Here is a 21,507-nt window from a genome sequence, read left to right as displayed (position 1 = left end):
AAGTGTCCTGAAAACTCTCTTCAGTCAAAGACACACTAACACTGAGTTGGCGTTCATAAGCTAAGTAATAAAAAAAAATAAAAAAACGCTGCTGTTTGTCAACCAAATATGAAATACTGGAACATCCTCTAACATCTATTACAAACAAGTAGCGAGTCTCTGCAACGAATGAAAATATTTGCGTTGAAAAGAAAGCAATCTAAATACACACGGATGGAAGTGACCACTGAAGCAGGTTGGATTTTTCTTCTTAATGTGCATCATCATCTAAAACTGCTCAAACAAAGACTTTCCTTTCCCATTTAAATGACCCCAAAACCTGTCAGCTCTTTCCAGTGATTACTGCAGAAAGTAGAACATTAACCTGGCCTGACTTCATGTCACGGCCACAGACAGTAAGTGACTGATTCTATAACAGCCAGTAACAAGGGGTTCATGGGATTTTTTCCTGCTGGAGATGAATTTCAAGTTGCCATGAATGAGTCTCTCCCATTGCTCTGCTCAAACACAGGCAGCACTCTTACCCATAGACAGAGAGAGGGAGGGAGGGAGAGAGGCAGAGAGAGAGAGGAAGAGACGGCACTTACAGCATACAGAAAGAGGTAGAGAAAGAGTTTGAGTGGAGAAAGCGTGAAGAGGCTGAGTGTGACAGCACCGATTGAGAGGAGGAGGAGGAGAAGGAGGAGAAGGAGGAGGAGGGACCAAGTGGCAGGGACAAGGGAGGGAGAAACTGAGAGGGGGACGGGCCGAGAGCGAGAAAGGGGAGGGAGCATCAGACACGGGGAAAGTAGATGAGAAGGAGAAGGAAAGAGGGAAACTGAGGGAGTCTGGAGAAGAGAGGAGAGCAAAAGGAAAAAGGAGAATCAGCAAATCAGTCCAAAAGCATTCCTCTCACAGCTGCAGTGATCCGGGCTGGGAGGGGAAGTTGAGCTCATCAGGAGAAGAAAGCAAAAAAAACAACAAGAAATTGTATTTTTTTTTTAAGTATTTTTTTTCTCTCTGGGTAAAGAAATCAGAAGGATCCCTTGAGAGGAAAGGGGACAAGAAGAAAGAGGAATCTGAGCTTCTGCAGCCTCCGAGTGTCCTGCAGGGGAAAATGGATTCAGACTCCGGAGAGCAGAGTGACGGAGACCTGTCTTCAGGTAAGCCTCACAACCTTTACTGCAGCTTCAGTTGACTAACGTGGTGTGGTCACCAGACTTTTACACATAGTGCATGAGTTTATCCAGAGGGTCAGTGAGTTCTTTGGGCATGTCTTGCATAATTTTTTCTCAGGTACTGGACCCTCAACATGCACACATTTGCTCACCAGGAGCTCAACTCTGTACCATCTCTCACAATGCAGCCATCCTTACACTGATCACATCTGAATACTTCTTCAATGCCGTCCAAAACCAAGAATCAAACACAATTTTCAACTTTTAAGAGTCACTTCAGTCCATTATCTGGGGCTCATTGCTGAGATGCATCAGTGGCAAGCTGCCGGTGAGCCCTGATGTGACGGTGGTGGTGGCTGGCCCGAGCCCCGTTGAGGGTCCGGGTGAAAGCCGGCTCAGTCACCACCAGGAACAGGCAAGCTCCGACACGTGCAGCCAGCCCGCTCATCAACACATCCATCTACAGAGAGAGAGAAAGAGAGAGAGAGAGAGAGAGAGAGAGAGAGAGAGAGAGAGAGAGCACCGTCTCCCTGGACACCTCTTCCTCTTAATCTTCCTCTTCTTCTTCTTCTTCTCTGTGGTGCATCTCACCACCAGCAGGGAGAATGAACATGTTTAGATTCCCAGTTTACTGTAAGTTGTTTCATGGTGTCAGAGTGAATGAAAGCACGGCAAAGATTTTATTCACCGTTTGAAGTTTAGTGTCCCCAACTTCCCGGTATTCCAGGCGAGTGGGTGTTTCTGAGATCCTGTAGACTAGAGAATTGAAGCCAGGAGATAAAACTGCCTTCTGGAGATTGAGTTTGAGTTCAAAGATCATGAATCAAATGTGTCAGTCAAGTATTTTTTTCATAGTCCTTGTAATAACTCAGATTGAGGCTTCAAATTACACATGTATGGACTGTCCCTGGGTGCTGGAAGCAGATACATAGTGAAGGGCATATCATATCTTTGAGGGCATTTTGTGGCATCTTTTAGTGATCGTGTCATGATTTTGAGGAAGGTGTGGCTGTTTGCCTCTTCATTTGTCGACGAAGGGCTTTGTATGTTGATGATGCTCTGTTGAACTCTGACCATCTGTCTGTCCATCTGGCTCCTTGTCCGTCTGTCTGTCTGCAAAGATAGAGGAACCTTTAATATGAGAGCCAGAAAGTAGGCGATGATATATCTGTATCGTCTGCTGATTTTACGCAGACCGTCCAAGGTTAAAGCGTCAACCCCTCATATAAAACAGAGGCTTTATTTATTTCACTTTAGTGGAAGAGATGTTCACTGTCTTCCAGAGACAGAGGGAAATCATGGACACATTGTTCTTTTTTTCTTCTTCTAAAGATGCTGTGATCCACTAAAGCTTCCAGCAATTTAATGTAACAGAGTCTAAGTAACACAGGAGGATTAAACTATTGTGGTCTTTTTGGCATCAAAGCAATGTTAAAAGGGAAAGGTGACAGCGAGAAACTGATTCATACTCAAAATGCATCGTGCTTTGTGGCCGTGCTGCAGTTTCTACTCGTCTGTCTAACTGTCAGCGAAAAAAAAACAGGTTTGGCTCATTTTATAAGGTCAAGTGCCCCAGCGAACCCTGAGCAAATGTGTTTTGAAAACAGAAGTATTTTGAAAGTGTTTCCGTACACAAACATGACCCTTAATCCTCCTGCATTTGTGGATGAGGGACGCGTGATTGATCTCTGCCTTTAAAATGTATTCTGGCACAAAACCTTTGCGGAAATATTGAATGTATTTTGTTTCAGGTGGCCTTCTCTTGCCCTCGAGCTGTTGATGACTTTTAGTGTGGAGAGTGAGACTGACATTCTGAAATGTTCCCGTAGAGTCAGCGTCAGATGCTGTCTTTATTAGCAATTAGTGATGTTCGCTGAAGCCAATGTTCCCATCACTAATCTTACATTTTTCTTCAGTTCTCCATTTCCCACAATGCCCCAGGGAACATGCCTGACCTTGGTCCATTCAGCCGCAGGTTACGCTGCCTCCAAGTGAAACTAGGTTCTCTGTGTTCTCAACATGGGAAGTCAAGAAAATATATAATGGTTGGCACACACTGGATTAAGTAAGGAGAATATTGTTGCTAGGTAACTGAAATAGATAGAATGATGTTGAGAATCATGAGCGACCAGTGTGTTTGCAATGTTTAGGCAACACAACTACTTGATTATGTTTAGGAAAAGATTTAAATTAAAATGACGATGAGAAGTTATCTGCCAAATAAGGACACGTTCCCTATTCAGACTTTGTGTATACGTCACATGTCCTGGCTCACCATTACATGGATTACATTCAAATTGATTGCATTCGTTAAATAGTATAGAATTATTACTTTTCATAGGTTATGGATACAAACAGTGAGAACAGCTTGAAAGTCGTCTCTTCAAATGTAGTTAGATAAAGTGTGTCTGGGAAACAAAGAGCAGCGCGTTAAACAAGTGGGAAAGTTATCATCTGTTCCTCTTCCTAGGGGCTTTCTCTCAGGTGAATGTAGGTTGTTGTACAGAAAAAAGTCCTTGGACTTGGATTATTATTGGCCAACATAATCAAACTTTGATCCTTGAAATCACAAAAGAACTGAACTGAATGACCAGGAAATAACTGTGGTTCAGACACACACACATACACACACACACACACACACACACACACACACACACACACACACACACACACATACACACACACACACACACACACACACACACACACACACACACACACACACACACACATACACACACAAAGACTCATAGTTTTCCCATAATCATCCAGTCATGCAATGAGCATCCACTGGCCATGTAGCCACGAACTGATTCATCCAGCAGTCCTGTGCTTCCTTCCTGTGGTGCAGTGGAGATGACCACACCTTATTATGAGTCAAAGCGCATCTGGCTGTCAACACACCTGTTCTGCTGGTGGACTGTTGTCCGCAACACACGATGGGTGCACGACAGAGACCTTTTCATTTAACTAAACAAAGATCATTCCTGATTCTGAATTGAATGTTTTTCGTTATTATATTATTATGACATTATGTTGCTGAATATTCATTCCCACGGTCTACTTTTGGCTTCATCATCATGTTGATGCAAATCACTCCAACACCCAATCTGCCGTCCCAAGATATATTTCCAGCCATTTGTGTTGACTTCAGATTTTCTACAGTTGGCTGTTGTAATAACAGCTGTGGGATCCATAAGGGCATGAGGGCTATTGCTGTGGTTTGTGTCAACAAAAAAAGCTGCAGCTGTTTGATGAAATTGAATTCTCGGCCAGGTGATCTTCTGCAGCACTCACACAGTCACATACTAACAAACCCTATAATTGTAGTGGTCGTGTTAAATGCCACTAATCCACACTTCCACAAACACTTCAAAGATCGGTGCTGCATTAGACCGGGCCAGGAGCACCCTGCAATCAGAGGAGAGCTTCTGCCTCATGATTGCCATGTTGGCAGACGGGCCACATGCTCTACCCATGAGGGACAGACAGAGTGGGCCAGCCCTGCGTACGCTGTAACACTCCCATACACACAAACACACACACACACACACACACACACACACACACACACACACACACACACACACACACACACACACACACACACTGAGAAAATGCCCGCACTCTTCTAGCTCATTCCCTTGGTCTCCAAACACATGCATCCCTGCTTTTTTTTCTCCCTCTGCCTTTAATCTGGCCCACAGATGGAGAGTTCTTACTGCAACCTTTCCCTCCACACACACACACACACACACACACACACACACACACGAAACACCGGGAGCTGGTTCTGGAAAATTGTAACATGAACTGAGAAAAAAAAAAATGAAACAGGAGTAAAGCCGTAAGTGGAAAAGACGACTCAGGAGAAAGTTTTATTTTTTTTTCATTTCCTCTGCAGCGAAAGACAAACCCTAAAATTCTCTAAGAAAACCTAGGTCTTTGGCCGGTGGGCATTTTTCCTTGTATGCACATGCTTCTATTTACACAATAATACTGTGGCATTTCCTAGTGTCTGTGGGACATTTGGAGAGGGAATTGTCTCACCCCGGCGGAGCCATTACTGAAACACAAAATTAGACCGCAGAGGCATTTCGGCAAGGCCTCATAGACACAAACTTAGGAGGAGGAGAACGCTGTGGTTTCACTGCAGGGCCAGTTGAAGCAAAGCAAACAGTCGCTAGTGACGCCTGGTGTGAGAGGCGAGCTATTTGAGGGAGGCCACTGTGTATTAAGGGAAGGCTGGAGGGGCGTCGGTGGAGCAGTGAGCCGCTACAGGTATCTAGATCTGTGGTGCACACAGGAGCTGTGATGCAGGCAGGCGGCAACCTACGGGTCTGAAAAGTGAAGCCAGTGAGGAAGTGTCATGAACTTACATTCTTTCTAATGGCCAGCAGGGGCGACCCCATTTGATTGCCAAAAGAAGTCAAATTGTATAGAAGTCTAAACCTAAGACAAAACGTTTTGGGTCTGCTAAAAATGTCTTATTCAATGTTAGGTTGTACTTAGCTCCACCTTCTCATGTCACGCCCGGTTGCAGAAAAATAAGATGGCGACGACCAAAAACCAAGATGCCAAACTCAGTCCAATAACCACTCAGGGACTCCACAGTGACTAAGCCCACTTCTGTTATTGCAGGAACTTGTATCTGTGTAATTTCTTGCAGGACATTTTGGGGGAAATTATTAGTTTATTTTGGGCATAGTTTCTGGTTTCAACTTTGACTTTACGGTTCAGTGGAAGCCACTGCACTTTGACTTACCTACCTATTCTTATTATAACCTCAACATTAAAGTTAAATGGAGACTTTTCCTCTCCGTAACAATCAATGCCCCAAAAAGGCAACAGAAAATGAGGCAGAGTGGGAGGCAATTACACAAAAGCTTTTCACACTTAACTCTGGCACAACTGAAGTAACTGTGCTGATTATAGATCACCATTATGAGATGATGAAAGGAAAAAGTGTAATGCCCATGCATAGTATATCTGAACCGTTAGTGTAGCAGTACGTCACATTAAGCTGCTTTTAGAGTAGATTTTAAACTGTTTGCCTCTGGGAGGTAGAAGGCAGCAGAACAGACAGATGTGACAATACAGTTTGTGGGTTTAGACATTTCATGGGCAATAATGGCAAAAAGAGAGAAACAGCTATTTCCACACTCCGTTATCCTTGAAGGCTTGAATGATTTGAATTAACTCATGGAAGGATTTGGTTTTGGCTGGTAGTGCACAGGGTTAGGTTGAGAGAAGGAATGCAGTCACTAAAAGTCAGAAGCAAATCTACAAATGTGTGTGTGTGTGTGTGTGTGTGTGTGTGTGTGTGTGTGTGTGTGTGTGTGTGTGTGTGTACCACAGTTATTTCCTGGTCATTAGTTAGTGGTGGGTTGGCAGCCAAGAGAGCAGCACTTTGGTTTTACACTACAGCGTATCATGCACAGTGTGGGCCTTCAAGGCCAAAGCTCAAAGTATATCCTATTTTATCACTCAAATCAAAGGGGACAGCAACCTTTTAATTGAGGCAGCATGGGCATCTGAAGCCTCGCCCCTTCTCCTGACTAACCTTTGCTCCCCTAACATTTATGACTGTGTTGTTTTCTCACTGAAAGTCTTCTGTCCTGACTCAAATTCAAATACAAGTACATTTGCTCAAGTGCTGTACTTAGGTACAAATGTTACTTGAGGATTTGAACAACTTCTTCTACCACTGTTTTTTTTTAAAACGTCACTGTGAAATCATCCCCCGTGATTATTCAAATGAACCATTCGCATGCTGTCAAACACTCTCATGGGAACTGTAGTTGTGGCCTGCCAACAAAATCAGTATTAAAGGTGCAAAACTAACAAGTGGCGTAGTAGCGCCCTGAGCAGAGAAAGAAGTCACGCTGTCTCTCTCTGTGTGTTGTAATCTGAGCTTCTTTGTGCTTTCATAATTTATGCTTACAGATGTGCATGTTAGTCCCTATTTGTGCGTCCCACTGACTATGAAATGGCCTCTGCACTGCATTGCTTTCATACGGCGGTTACTCCTAGGAGCACTGTCCCGATCCACAGCGTCCACCCTCTCGCACCTTCCACCTGACAAATACCGTGTAAATGCAGCCTGTGGCAATTAAGCATTCCAGGTCACAAGCCACAATGGCAGATAGAGTTTCCTTATATTAAGAAATATTATTTCATTAAAGCAAATGCTAAGTTATAAAAAAAAGTCAGCAATCAAGATACATTCCACATTTCTACTGTCTGGTACCACTCAAGATTCTGCGTGTGATTTAAAACCACTAAGCTATGGATGCAAGTGTGAGAGAGGGTAGCACTGGGCAGGGGGCGGGGCTTCAGCTCTATATAAGGGCAACAGCAGACTGGGCCTCTAGTGATTTAAAGCTTCCCAGTGCCTCACTTTTACTCCGTTATAGTGGGTGAACTGGTAAACAAACCAGGAGGCCAAAGTTATGGGGAAAGCTGGCAAGACCTGGATGATCGCGCATGTGTGTGTTGTGTGCGTGCATGTGTGTGTGTGTGTATGTGTGTGTGTGTGTGTGTGTGTCTCTTTGTAAATGATGCCACGGCATGCTGAGACTTGGCTGAGGTCTATGAGAGGATCGACTCACCCAGAGCCGGAAAAGACTTACTTCCTTGCCACTCACGCTCGGCTCAGTGTAGATCTGATGAGAAATGAACAGAGAGAGAAAGAGATAAACAAAAAGAGACGAGAGACTTTATGAATGCAAGACAAAGACACACACTATATACGGCTCTTTATACAGCTGCAGATGATGTTAAGGAAATTGAGGCTGAGACAATGTTTTTTGATGTTGTGTTGTCTGTGTGTCTGACGTAAAGGCATTTTGACAACCAAAATGTGGACGTATGATTTCACCTCTCTTTCTTTAACACCTCCTCCGTCCTTTTTTCTTTCACTCTTTTTTTTCAAGCAAACATATCCTCCTTCCTCTCATTTTTCTACTTTTTCCTGCTCATTAGTAGTGACTGAATGGTGAGAAAGGAAAGTGTATATATTGCCATCTCTTTCTCTCGTCTTCCTCCTTCCTCCTTCCTCCGTAAATAGCTTAGTTTCTTTATTTCAGATGGAAAGAGCCGAGGGAACCTTCTGTCTGGTTTCCTGGCCAGATAAAGTAAGGAACGCCTGAATATGTTGTCCTCCTCTGTTTTTTATTAGGCCTCAGTCTCACAGTCTATCATTATGGCTCACACAAAAACACACACACCACGCATTTGTACCCGACTTTCTATAAATAGAGTGTTCTATGAATACAAAAAAAATTATTGAGGTGGTTATCTACAGGATTTTTTTTTCTACTCGGCTGCATTAAACCGCGATCACAAAAAACAAATTGCATTTTTTGTGTGCTGTCTCACATTTACACAGAAAAGCTTGGCTGTAGTTGGCACTCTTGTCTTTGTTTGCAGTTGCTGTGTCTCGTCAATGTATTCTAACCAAACTGCTGTTGTCTCTTACAAAACATGTCAAAAGCATCACTTCCTGTGAGCCAAAGCAGTTCAATAGCACTCGCTGTTTAGAGCTGTACATTTTGTGTTACATTGTGAAACTACCAGTGGACATTTATGTATTCACGCCCACCTGACGTGGGTGATTGTGATCGTTGGAGGAGTAGCTTTCCAGAGAAGCTCCCCGAGGAGGGAAGCAGAGAGGGGAGACAGCCTCCAGCTGGTTCCCATGCCCGGCTCACCAGCTAACTGTGGCCTGGCTCCTTACTCGCTTTTAAACAATGACTGATGTCAGCGAACCACAGCTGGCGAAGACATTAGCTTGAGGTCAGAGGGCGAGGATCTCACAGGGCCTTAACAGGATGTCCTGGATACCACTTCTCATCCTCTGTTCACGAGCGGCTTCTCCGGTCTTCGTAACGAGGAGTGACTTTGAAGAAAGCCAAGCACACAGATAAAGGTGGAGGTCAAATCACTGATATCTCTCTCTCTCTCTCTCTCTCTCTCTCTCTCTCTCTCTCTCTCTCTCTCTCTTTCTCTCTCTCTCTCTCTCGTCCTGCCCAATCCTTGCGACAGGCAATCAAGCCAGCGGCACGTTAATCAATCAGACATCTCCTGCCACTGCTTCATTTCGCCTCATCTCATTGGTTCAGCTCTACAGGGACATGGCCATTAAACCAAGAGACAGAGAGGGGCAAATAAAGAGATGGAGCGTTAAACAAGGCTGTTCTCGTGTCCCTCAGAGTGGCTCTTAAGTGCTTTCCCCCGGACTGTTAGTCACACTAGGGACACTTAGATCAGTCCCAGGATAAACACACTTGTAGGTTCAGTCTCGTAGTGTATACCAGACCTCCTCATTACAGTCACGTCAATGTACATCAACTCGCTTTAATTGAAAAACGCTCCCAACAGGTTTGTTTTTGTGATTTTTATCCACTGTCCATTTTGTTTGGCTGCCCATTGCTATATATTCTGACCAACACATCCTACTGGCCGAGTCATCGTATTCCACCTTTATTTAGACTGCTTGTTATGCCTTTGTTTTGACTGCTCCATTCAATTAAATCCATCTTTCTTTTAAGAGTATTTGTTGGGCTTTTGCATTTTCTTGGATTGACAGTTAATGTTGTAATTCGATTATGTTCATGACATTTTTTGCACTAGGGAATTTTTCCATATCCGATGCGAGGGCGGAGAATGTTGTATGTTGTTGAGATTGTAAAGCCCTCTGTGATTTGTGATATTGGGCGATACAATCCAATTGATTGGAAATTCTGGTTCAAACCCCGGCCTCTGTGGTAAAGGACTCAGCCTGTACACACGGGGTAGCTGCATATTTATTTTTGACTTGAAGTGACACACTCACAAGTCCACCAGGCAGGAACATGTTAGAAGTTACATCTCATCCAGACCAAAGTAATCTCAATTGCCAACTTGATTTAGTTTTTCTGCTCCACCATCAGTTTTCACACCTCGCAGACTCTTTAAGATCACACTCTTTTTTTTTAAATCAGAGCTAGAGAGGTAAATCCTACTTTGCATGGTACTCGTTGCACCACATTATTATCAACAGAACATGCAATATAACGTCAACATATATTAACTATTATATTATTTATTAACTATTAACATGTGTATAACTAGGTCTTTTAAATGGAGGTCAATATGTGAGAGATTTTAAAAGAGATCTGATATCAGCCAATATTTATTCTGTAACTTAAACAGTTTTGACAAAAATCCAATACATTTTGGTAATTGAAGAATTGTAACCGAGTGGGATGTCTTACAGATAAAGCGTTTCTAAACCCTCCCTTAAACGTGTCTTTGGCCTTTCTGTGCTACAGTTAAACTCAGCTCAGCTAAAATAAAATGATATCATGATACCAAAACATCTGCTATGAGCTAATATTGGCCTATGTATCAGCCCAATAGATCTATCAGCTCAAGTATCGTGTTTTGTTCAATTGGCGCTCTTGCGGTGAGGCTGTCTCAAAGGATACGGCTTTAATCCAAATCTATATTAACATCCATGTGTTTGCTTTCTTAGATGGTTTTGCACTTAACTTTATGTTTCTCTTATGTTTTTCTGCGAGGATGTGGCTTATTTTCTGCCTCACCTCATCCAAGTTCCCAATTTGGGACAAACACAAACTATAGGTTCAAGCAGAGGCAGGTAACACCTGCAGAAAACATTAACAGCAGACAAAAAAACTACGTCCATTTGTCATATATTCTAAAAAGATTTTGCAGTGTGCCTCTTACAAGCCTTGGGGATCTGTGAAGAAGAAGAAAACTAATCTGTATTTCCTGCTATTACCCTTTCTTCCAGTAAAGCACAAGCTAGTTGTAACCTGTGCATTCCAGTTTCAGCCAGAGACACTAAATGATCCACATCTACAAAAGGAAATGAACTTTATACTCTGTTGCCACTTCACATAAATGAAAGTCATTAAGGTTTCAAAAGGGAGTTAGTTATTAACCCTAAAGGTGTGAATGCCCCTCTACATCCTGAGCAGCTGTTAAAGCACAGCGAAGGACCTCTTGCAGCACAAGAGTGCCCTTTGGAAACTGGCTCGCAGTCAGATTTTACACGTCATGAATAATGCACATCAATGCACTGTATCTTACTCTCTTTCTCTCAGTGGAAACAATCTTTATCACATCCAGTTACTTTCAGAACCCTCTAAAATACCCACTGCTGACCTTATAGATTATAATTTTACAGTTTTTAATGTACAATTTATTTTTAAATAACTACACATCATGTCACTGTCAATATTAATCCTACATGCTGTATATATAGTATATAGACATGTAAACAGGCACACACATAATTATACAGTCCACGTGTAGCCATTCAGTATTTAGTTATTTGCATTATTTGCATTGTTTGCAACTTAGAGAACACATGCATTGTACACTTGACTTGACTTGCTTGGTCAGTATATTTATATAATATGTTTATTCTTTACCTATATTTGTCCAGCTTTGTTTTTCTTTGTTCCCAGCTGTGACTTCTATTTATGTGTAAATACATCAAGAGAAATGCAAAAAAAGTCCATACTTGGCCCGTGAAGCTGAATCTGATACAAAAAACACACACACGCATTACACCAGACAGTGAGCAGGGGTGGTGTGTTTGAGTCATCTTCCAAACAGAGCAGTGGGGGTCAAACATACCACCAGAATGGAGATGTTGCAGGTCCAGAGTAAGTGGAGGATTGACATGAAAAGACTAAACTGCCTGGATACTACAGCAGCTTTTTTCTTTTTTGCGTATGAAGGCCTGCATCAAGATGTATCTTTACGCACTTTGTGTGTGTGTGTGTGTGTGTGTGTGTGTGTGTGTGTGTGTGTGTGTGTGTGTGTGTGTGTGTGTGTGTGTGTGTGTGTGTGTTTGTGTGTGTGTGTGTGTGTGTGTGAACGACACTGTAAAATATATACACATATATATATATATACAAGTACATTTACTCAAGTACTGTTCATATACACACAATTATGATGTACTTGTGCTTGAGTATTCCCATGTTAAGCTGATTTATACTTCTACTCCTACTGCAAGGAGTAGAAATTACATTTCTCTGACAGGTTTATTATACTTTTTGTTGCTAATACTTTTATACTTGTGCAGTCAAATTAAAAGTTTTCTAAAGGAAGTCTGGTGCTCTGAAACACTGCCACTTTTGTTCGCACGAAGTTTCTTGCATTAACTTTCAGCAATAACATCTAAATACTTCTTCCACCACCGCTGGTCGAGCTCTGGTCCCAGCTGGCACAACACACTCCTTCTCTTACCCTTTGCAGTCCACTGGCCTCTCAGGCTTGCTTAACATTAACCCTGCAGGCTATTAAAACCTCTTTAATTCTGCTGAATGACCTGCTCCATTGTTTTCCTCGAGCTTCGTAAATGCAGCCAGAGAGAGTCTGCAGCAACTCCTCATTGAAACACTAGAAGAAACCCAGAAGGCCAAGGCAAAAGAAGAGGAAGTCAAGCTGTTACCTTTTGTGTGCGACTCTGACTTCTCTTTTCCCTGACATTTTCTTTCTGTTGATACATTCTTAGTGTTGTGTTTGTGCTCTGTGAAATGGCAGTCTGGTTCTGATGGATGACACACTTTATTACAGAGGGCTTTTCCTGGACTTTTTGCAACAGTGTGAGCACGTTAAAGTCTGTCATATTTGAATGCAACTACTGCGGAAAGCCAGTACGCATGAGGCAAAAGGGGATTAGAACTGGACTGCTGTTCCACTTATAAAATAAAATGTCGGAAAAGAAAAATGTCTGGAGAATTATTGGCATTTTTGCATTTACAGGGTGCAGTGGTTGGCCTGGCTACCATTCATTTCAGGGTGCATATAGTGGCTATTCAGTTATAACATACATTAAAGTAATAGCTTGCACATGGACTGTAAATGCACAGTGGGTCTGCAAGGACATTTTTTGTTAGTCACTCACTATAAACACTCTAAACCTCTCTTATCTTTCTAAGCCAGGTCGTCTGTCAGCAACCTTTAATGTTTGGCTTTGCAAACTAATAATGTTTAGTGGAAGCAGTGCCAGTATGGCGAATAGATGTTTTTCCTTTTCCTTTTCTCTCCTCTTATCACACGCCATGTGTTTAGTGTGTGTGCTAATATCCAACATTAATAGAATGATTGCGTATGAACACCTGTGTCTGTTGTGTGAGCACATGAGCAGGTGTGGTGAACATATGTTTTCGTGTCTATCTTGGAAAGAAAATAAACACCCGTGCACCTGCAGGGAGTGTGACCTGGTTTTGTCCAATACTAAACATGAGCATGTTGTCATTAGCAACCTCTTTGTTCAAAACCACAAACAGGGAAGCACTGATCGAGCGTTGTATTTCCTGCTCTGAAGGGTCTGAGGGTTAATTCAGTTTTTTCAATTTCTTGTCAATTTCAGTTTCATGTTTGACGCAGTTTTATTTAGATTTTCCAAAAATAATAAACATCATATATTATATACATGATATTTTTTATTTAAATTTGTTTTGCTATCAGTAGTTATATGAATACATGTTGCTGTTTTAGATATGATTTAGATACATTTTGTATACATTTTTATTTTCATTCAATTTACTCGCGTAGCTTTCTTTTTAGTTTCATCCTATTAACGTTGTGTGGACACACACACATACACACACACACACACACACACACACACACACACACACACACCATGGACAGGTCACCACACTGTCGCATGGCTGACAGACAGAGACAGACAACTTCAAACTTAAATTGTGATGATGGCTGACTGTACTTTGTTTATTTTAAAGTTATTTCTCTGCTGAAGCGTAACACAAAAAACTGAAAGTCACTGAAAGACACACAACACACTCACATGCCTCAGTCAGACGGGTGTGTTCTGCGGCGTTCTAGCTGATAAGCCCACAAGTGCCTCCAGCGTTGACTCAGTAAAGGCCAGTCGGCCTGCTGGTGGCTCATTCCTCTGGTTTCCCTGGAACGAGACCAACACGAGCCTCAAGACACGCGTCTCGCAGCCCAGCTGCCCTGCACGCTGCGGAAAATGTCCAGATTAGCGAGTAATTTAATTTTGTGTTGTGTTTTATCGCTAAGTGTCCAGCGTCAGTTTACCTAACTTCCAAAGAAAGCGTATTTATTTTTACCTTCGGATTTTGTTACTTTCACACAGAGCTAGGCTTGCTGCCTCCCCGTTTCCAGTCCAACGGGATCTCATGAAATGAACACATATTACGTGGTGGTGGCACATAATAGGTCAAATTATTTTCCGCCACCACAGAAACCATTTTAGTGTTTGGTTTAGTCAACCAAACCACTTAGGTTTAGGAAAAAGTACCATGATTGGGCTTATGATGAAGACGTAAACTAAGTATGATACGTAAACACGTCACAAACGTAACTTAAAAACCAAACTTAACAACACTTTGAAACACGAACATCGGTCTCCTGTGCCACTGAAAAGTCCTGGTCATTTCATGTATTTCTTTGAGATTGGGTTGGGTGAATGATAGGTGGATCTCATACAGGATTTCAGCAGGAGATCTATATTTGTGTTGTTGAGTTATTGTAAAGTATCGTTCCAGATGTATTTATGTATGTAGCCTATATAACCACAATGTTTTTCCTTCAAAAACTAAGTGGTTTTGTTGTCTAAACCTAAGTTACATTTTTTGATTTACACAGGCTACCACCAAGCAATACACTGCTAGAGCTTGTGGTCCTTTGACATATTTCTGTGACATCACATTAGTACAAGCCGTTGTCGACGCAGTGATTATCTGCGACAACAAAAATCAGGGCAAATCAGGTCACAGTTCAACGCACCACAAACACAATAATGTAGAGGCATGCAAAAAAGTAGTTTTTCCAAGATACGCCATAATTTAAATCAGCAAAATTACCAAAATGTCAAATTATTCCTGGAAGTGGGGGGATTAGTTTTCTAGAATGAATCCTTGTTTTTATGATCGCTGTACTGTAGAGTCATTTGCTGTAAATGGCCTCTTCATTGACATAAGTGTCTGACTGAAATGAAAATAAATCGGCCCAGATAGATTTTTTTTTGCGGCGTACCACCTTTAGTAGGACAGGTTTGGCCGTTCTCCATGTTCCACACTGTATGTATGTTCTGACGCAGCGCAGGCGAAACTGTTGACTCAGCGCTCTAAAAACATCAGACGGAACAAAGAGAGACTGTCTAGTCAACAGCCACGGTCAGAGAGCAGCAAGCACCTTACTAATCCTGATGTTAAAAGTAAACTTTACCAACTCCCAAAAGCACTCTGGCCCTGCGTCTGTGGACAGCTCCGGCTCCGAGTTCGTTTCCAGTAACTTATTCTCACATGCTACACAGAATAACTCACTTTATTTTGTGAAAATTTAACACATCAGGACAAGTGAGAAAATAATGAGCAGGCAGGAGAGAGCGATAAGTAACACTGGAGAGTTTTCTGACCATCTCTCTGCTGTTCTCTAACTCGTTCTGACACTGGCTCATGCATGTCACTCATCTCAGCTTCTGGGTGACAGGCTGTATGTGAGTGTGTGGACTTCTCACTGTCTCCATGTGCGCTCTTTATAATCATCTACGCTCACTTTCTGTATTTGCTCAAATCTCCAGCCAGACTCTGAATCACCCACCGCCTTCCCCAGCACTCTGACTCATGCCTCAAACAGCCTTGTGTCCATTCTTCACGGTATTTCTTCAACCCCCACCCTCCCCCCCCACACACACACACACACGCTAATTCAGTTTTCCTTTTTGCTTACATTCCTCGCCACTCAGGGATGTGCAAACAAACTTGAAACAGGGGTCAAGGCATCTGATTTGATGGCCCCCTGCTGGTCCTCAGAAACCGGCTCCAGGCCGTGTGTCGGGGTGGCAGGATAATAATTAGTCTACTTTTAGCTCTGCACCAACAACAGAAAAGATCCAATCACGTCCTCTCATGCAGCACTCATTCAAATTAGTCAAACTGATATTTGCATTGGGCATCACAGATCTTGGTTACTTTATTGCACGGAAGAGAAATTCACATGACTGGTCTCACCAAATCCAAATAGTCTGCACGACCATTGGTCTGACAAGGCCGGCTTTATGGAGCAAGCTGTCACCTTTATCAGTGTGCCAGGGTTTCAGAAATCTATCCAGTTGGGTTTGTGAATATCAGAGGCTCGCTGGAACAAAGAGCTGCTTCAGAGAAACAGGAAATAACAGTGACAAAGAGGGCCTGTTGATGAGAGGCACAGATCTGCCTAATGAGAGCCACAGTTATATGCCCTGCTGTTGCTTTTCAAATATCATGGAAATCACCGTATTGCGGTCTGTGAATGTTATCTATTTGACACCTCAGGTCATTTACATTTGGTATTTTAAAAGCAGTCGGTGGACAGCAGCCTGCAGGGATCAGACACAACCTATTTTTTCCCAGATGTTGTTGACTGTAGAATGTCCAGGATTTGTATGGAGTCATCGAAGGCTATGCTTAGTGCTGTATATTGGTTGTGGTCACATTATAGTGTCACATCCTTCCTAAATGCAAAATGCAACCTTCCACATGACAAAGAGCAGAGAACAGTAATGTATAAACCTGTGCATGTACTTTTTGATTACTTACAGTCATTCTATTTCAATTAAAGCTTTATTTGTATATCACCGATGGATTAAATGACTATGAGAAATGTAAAAGGAGTTGCTCATTGTGGGAAACACATCCTTAAACTTTGCAATTTCCTTCAGCTCAACAGAAATGTTCAGCATCTTACAGCTCGTCATTTAGATTTTGTGACCTAACCTTCAAGGTTTTGGTTCAGTCTCACTTCTCTCATCCACCGTGTTTCCATCTGCTACAAGCAGCTGTTTTCACAGGAAAAAGCTTGGATGAAACCCACTCTTAGCTACCTGCCCAGAACCAAAAGGCAGACGGGCAGCCAGCAAGTGGATAAAGTGAAGCATTTAGCAGCTTAAGATCCATATATGTCTGACAGAAGTTGGTGGAGACCAAAACAGAGCTAGAAGAAGAGAAAACTTCTATTCGCCAGGTCACCAGAAAACCCATTTGGCCAAATATGTTGGCGATAACTAAGTGTGAAAATGTCAGTGTCATGTTTGCAGCTCGTTTTCCAAAACACTTCAAATACAATTCTGGAAAAAAGGAATGATAGCGTTTATTCAGGAGTTTATTCACTTTTGGTTTGCTTTTTAACTTGTTTTCCTAGGAAACAAAGGCTTTGATTGTACTTTTTTCTGCAGGTTTGACATCTTCATACTGACCCAATCTCTCATGAAGTGAAGCCGCACAAAGGAGCAGTACATCAAATATTGTGTATTTTGAAATGACTGTAGACAAAGACTTTGGCCTTATTGTATAAATGTCATGGGCATATTATATGTACGCCAAATGTCATTTAGCTTCAGACCAACACATGAAATGTCACTTCTGTACATTCACACATGAAATGCCACGGATAGGGTTTCTCCCCGTTGTTGTGGAGCGTTCAACCTCTTGTGTGTGTGTCTAAATAACAAACATACGATATATAGACACACACGCAGGAGATGACGATGTGAATTGTGCACGCTCCCATAGCTGTCTGTTTTGATCAAATTATAAGGACAACAAAGCAGGTGTTGTTGAATTTGGGCTCATCTGCTGTTATGTGCTGAACTCTCACTGGGAAATGACGCCTCCGTCCACTCTCTGCCTCACTGTGTCTGTCTCTATCTCTGAATCTCTTTCTCTCTCTTTCTCTCTCTCTCTCGCTCTCTCTCTCTCTGTCTGACTGTCTCTGTCTTTATTGTCTCCCCATCTCTGTCTATCTCTCTCTCTAATTCTGTGTCTCTCTCTCTCTCTGTCTTTGTCTCTCTCTTTCTCTCTCTCTCTCTCTCTCTGTCTTTGTCTCCGTCTTTGTCTCCATCTTCGTCTTTGTCTTCTTCTTCTTCTCTCTCTTTCTCTTTCTCTCTCTCTCTCTCCCTCTTTCTCTGTTTCTCAATTCAATATAAATGGCTTTACCGGCACGGACTAAAACTGTACATATTTCCAAAGCTGTTGAAAAAATGTGGAAAAGTATTCAAATAAAATAAAATCCTCAACGTTGGTTGGAACAATACCAACAGCGAACAAACTCTCTCTTTCTATCTGGACATACGTGTGGAGGAGGACGAGGCTGACAGTGGCCAGGAAACAAGAGGATAAAAGTGAGGCCTCTTTCCTGGGCTTTATTCATAGTAGGAGTTGTCTGTGTAATTTGTAGCTGGGTGGCACCTAAATAAAACCCTCTCCGCCCTCCCACTCCTCACATTCACACAGACACATGTTAAGCTGCTGGAATCGCTGCATGATGACACAGGCAGCCTTTGATGTTCTCCCTCATGATAAATCATGGCTGCAGTGGGACACAGTATACAACTGTGATCAGTCTGAGGAGAGACAGTGTGCAAGGAGGTTCTTATCGCTGTGCCGCTGTTTGATGTTATCCAGAGCAGATCATCGTTAGTACCATAGTCAGCCGACAGGAAGGACGCAGCCCTGTTCTGTAACTTCTTTAAAATCAAAGAACAATATAGTTTTCTGACAAATAAACTTGAAGTCAGCTACAGTTCTTTAAGTCCAAGTTTGGAATACATTCAAGGATGCGTCTTTGTTCATGCCAAGAAAAACCCTGAGAGCACTTTACGCCGGTGCTCTGCTTTCATATTTACTGAGATCACATTAAATACGGCTTCCAATGATTTTGTTACACAACAGCGATTTGTGTAATGAAGACAGGAAAAAGTCAGTGTCTTCCTCAGAATAAATCTGTACATGAGATCTGACTTCTTCTTGGACAGATCATTGGTAATGCAAGGACAAGCAATGTCCGTGCAAACCGGAGATGGGAAGGACCCATATTTTTATTACAATGGGTCAACAGAGTTTCCTGTTTGTCCAGATGGATGTCAGCTGTTACATGTAAACATACAGAAGTTTAAGAGCAGTGGTTAAGGATTATCTTAATAACATGTACTAAGAGCTATAGCACAAGTGCTTTATCTTTATCCCTTGTTCAGGGATACTCAGCTTTGCCAGGGGAGTATTTTTAAATCATCTTCTTTCTTTGAAATGATTTATTTCCAAATGAATATAATTTTATTTATTTATGTACTATGGTACCTTATTTACTTTAAAAGTATAAAACAAATCCCATCGTGAATCCATTTATTTTCATTGTGACTTAGAAAATGATCGGCAGGCCACCCAGGACCCCTGCGGGCTGGGATTTGAGTATCACTGCTGGTCTTCTGTATTTCCTAAAACTTTAATCGATTCAGTTTCTCTTAAAGCCACATCACGCTGTCTCTCAATCTGTTAATTTACCAAATGCTCTTTGAAAAGTTCCAGAATTACAAATTTGCTTACAGCCAGAATTCACATTTGTTTTGCATCGGCTATGCTAGCAAATGGACAAAATTAGCGACAATCTGGTGAACACAATGGAGCGCTTAGCTGCTTAAGAGCTTAATATTTTCCTCAGGAGTTGGTTGAAGCCAAAACAGAGCGAAAAATGTAATGACTAGGAAACGAACAAGACTTCAAATAAATGCACAATTTGCTCTGTTTCTGCTTGACATGTGAAAGGCAACAAGTCTGCTTGACCATAACAACTTCATAAGGGTGAATAATATGTCAGTGTTGTGTTTCCAGCTTGTTCTGCTGCCACCAAGTATCTAAAACAGTCAGTGCATGACAAGCTACATCAGCAGGATCAATATTTTACTGTTTTGTTTTTTTTCAGTCCAATGTTTCTTTATAAAGGGTTATGTTGGAGTGAGGATGTCTGACCTTCAGGACTAACCCTAGACCTCTTATCTCTCTCTTCAGGACAGGAGAGCTTCAACTCTCGCTCCCTGGCCCTGCAGGCCCAGAAGAAGATCCTGAGCAAGATGGCTACCATGGTGGTGGCCAACATGCTGACGGATGACACCAGCAGCGAGATCTTGGACGAGCTCTACAAGACGAGCCGCGAGTTCACCAAGAGCAAGAAGGAGGCCCACAAGATCATCAAGGACGTCATCAAGATCGCCCTGAAGATCGGCATCTTGTACCGCAACCACCAGTTCAGCCCCGACGAGCTGGACACGGTGGAGCGCTTCAAGAAGAAGATGAACCAGGCGGCTATGACGGCGGTGTCGTTCTACGAGGTGGAGTACACCTTTGACAGGAATATTCTGTCAGAGCTCCTGCTGGAGTGCAGGGACCTCCTTCACAACCTGGTCGAGCAGCACCTGACGGCTCGCTCGCACGCACGCATCGACCACGTTTTCAATCATTTTGCCCACGGGGAGTTCCTGGCCGAGCTGTACGGGGACAGAGAGGAGTACAGACTCTCCCTGAGGAAGATCTGCAATGGCATCAACAAACTGCTGGACGAGGGAACGCTTTAACCTTACACACCTGACCTCTTTCACCTCTAGCTCTTTCTCCTCTTTCTCCTGCTGGTCTCTCCTGCTTCCTTCCATTTTCTTTTCACTTGCTCACCCCTGAACGCTCACATCCTCCTCCTTCTTTTCGCTCTCGTCGCCCTGTTTCTTCTCCATCCAATTCCATGAAGCTGGCTGTAACATCCTGCTGCTTTGGTTCAACGAGGGGATTATTTTGTAGACTTTCTTTTCACTCAGCGGATCATTGCTGCACACTGGGACAGCCTGTATCATGTTGTATGCATTATAGCATTCCCAGTCACCCCTTTTGTGTGCAAAAGTGTACTGTACCAATGGCCAAAAAAACATACATTAGGTATAGTTGGATATGGAAGATACTCAGTAGTAGTTATCAGTCTCTCTCTCTCTCTCTCTCTCTCTCTCTCTCTCTCTCTCTCTCTCTCTCTCTCTTTGTGTATGTGTGTGTGTGTGTGTGTGTGTGTGTGTGTGTGTGTACGTGTACACATGTGCTTGTATGGGATTTGCTTGAATAATGTGTTTGTACATAAGACCAATGGTGTGTGTATTATGTAACTGTGTCAATCTTCTCTTCAAGAGTGTAACACTTGTCTTTTATTAAAGATTTCTTGTAAACATTATTTTGCCGTTCTTCTGAAAACAAAACCTCCCCGTGAACTTCGAAAAAGTTTAAGGAAAGATGGGTTTGTTGCTTTGTGTTGGCAGTCGTTGGCAGTCGTAATGATAATTTTCTCTCATGAGTCATTTCTCAACGTGTGAAGGAAAAGAATGATTTGCCTGCTGGCAAGTTACTTTCAGAATAATGCTTCAAATTTACTAAAACTAAAATAACTAAAGGTTTTGCTTTTTTTGGAAAACTGCCGCAATGACAGAAAATGCATGGGTGGGTCAGATCTGGAAAATTAGCCACAAATGGTGCATTAAGCTATT

The 21,507-nt window shown here is 42.4% G+C and overlaps 1 protein-coding gene across 1 annotated transcript; it reads left to right on the top strand.

Moving 5' to 3' along the window:
• Nucleotides 1-1,043: 1,043 nt before the first annotated feature.
• tnfaip8l3 (tumor necrosis factor, alpha-induced protein 8-like 3) lies at nucleotides 1,044-20,562 on the top strand (the record flags this gene model as incomplete). Its single annotated transcript, XM_079216421.1, has 2 exons — nucleotides 1,044-1,142; nucleotides 20,000-20,562. The coding sequence occupies exons 1-2, from the start codon at nucleotides 1,097-1,099 to the stop codon at nucleotides 20,560-20,562; spliced, it is 609 nt and encodes a 202-aa protein (XP_079072547.1). The 5' UTR covers nucleotides 1,044-1,096.
• Nucleotides 20,563-21,507: the final 945 nt, after the last annotated feature.

The sequence above is a fragment of the Taurulus bubalis genome (genome assembly GCF_910589615.1).
Source record: "Taurulus bubalis genome assembly, chromosome: 4".
NCBI classification, from domain to species: Eukaryota; Metazoa; Chordata; class Actinopteri; order Perciformes; family Cottidae; genus Taurulus; species Taurulus bubalis.
Note: the sequence above shows the minus strand (reverse complement) of the source record. Positions and strands in the feature narration are given on the sequence as shown.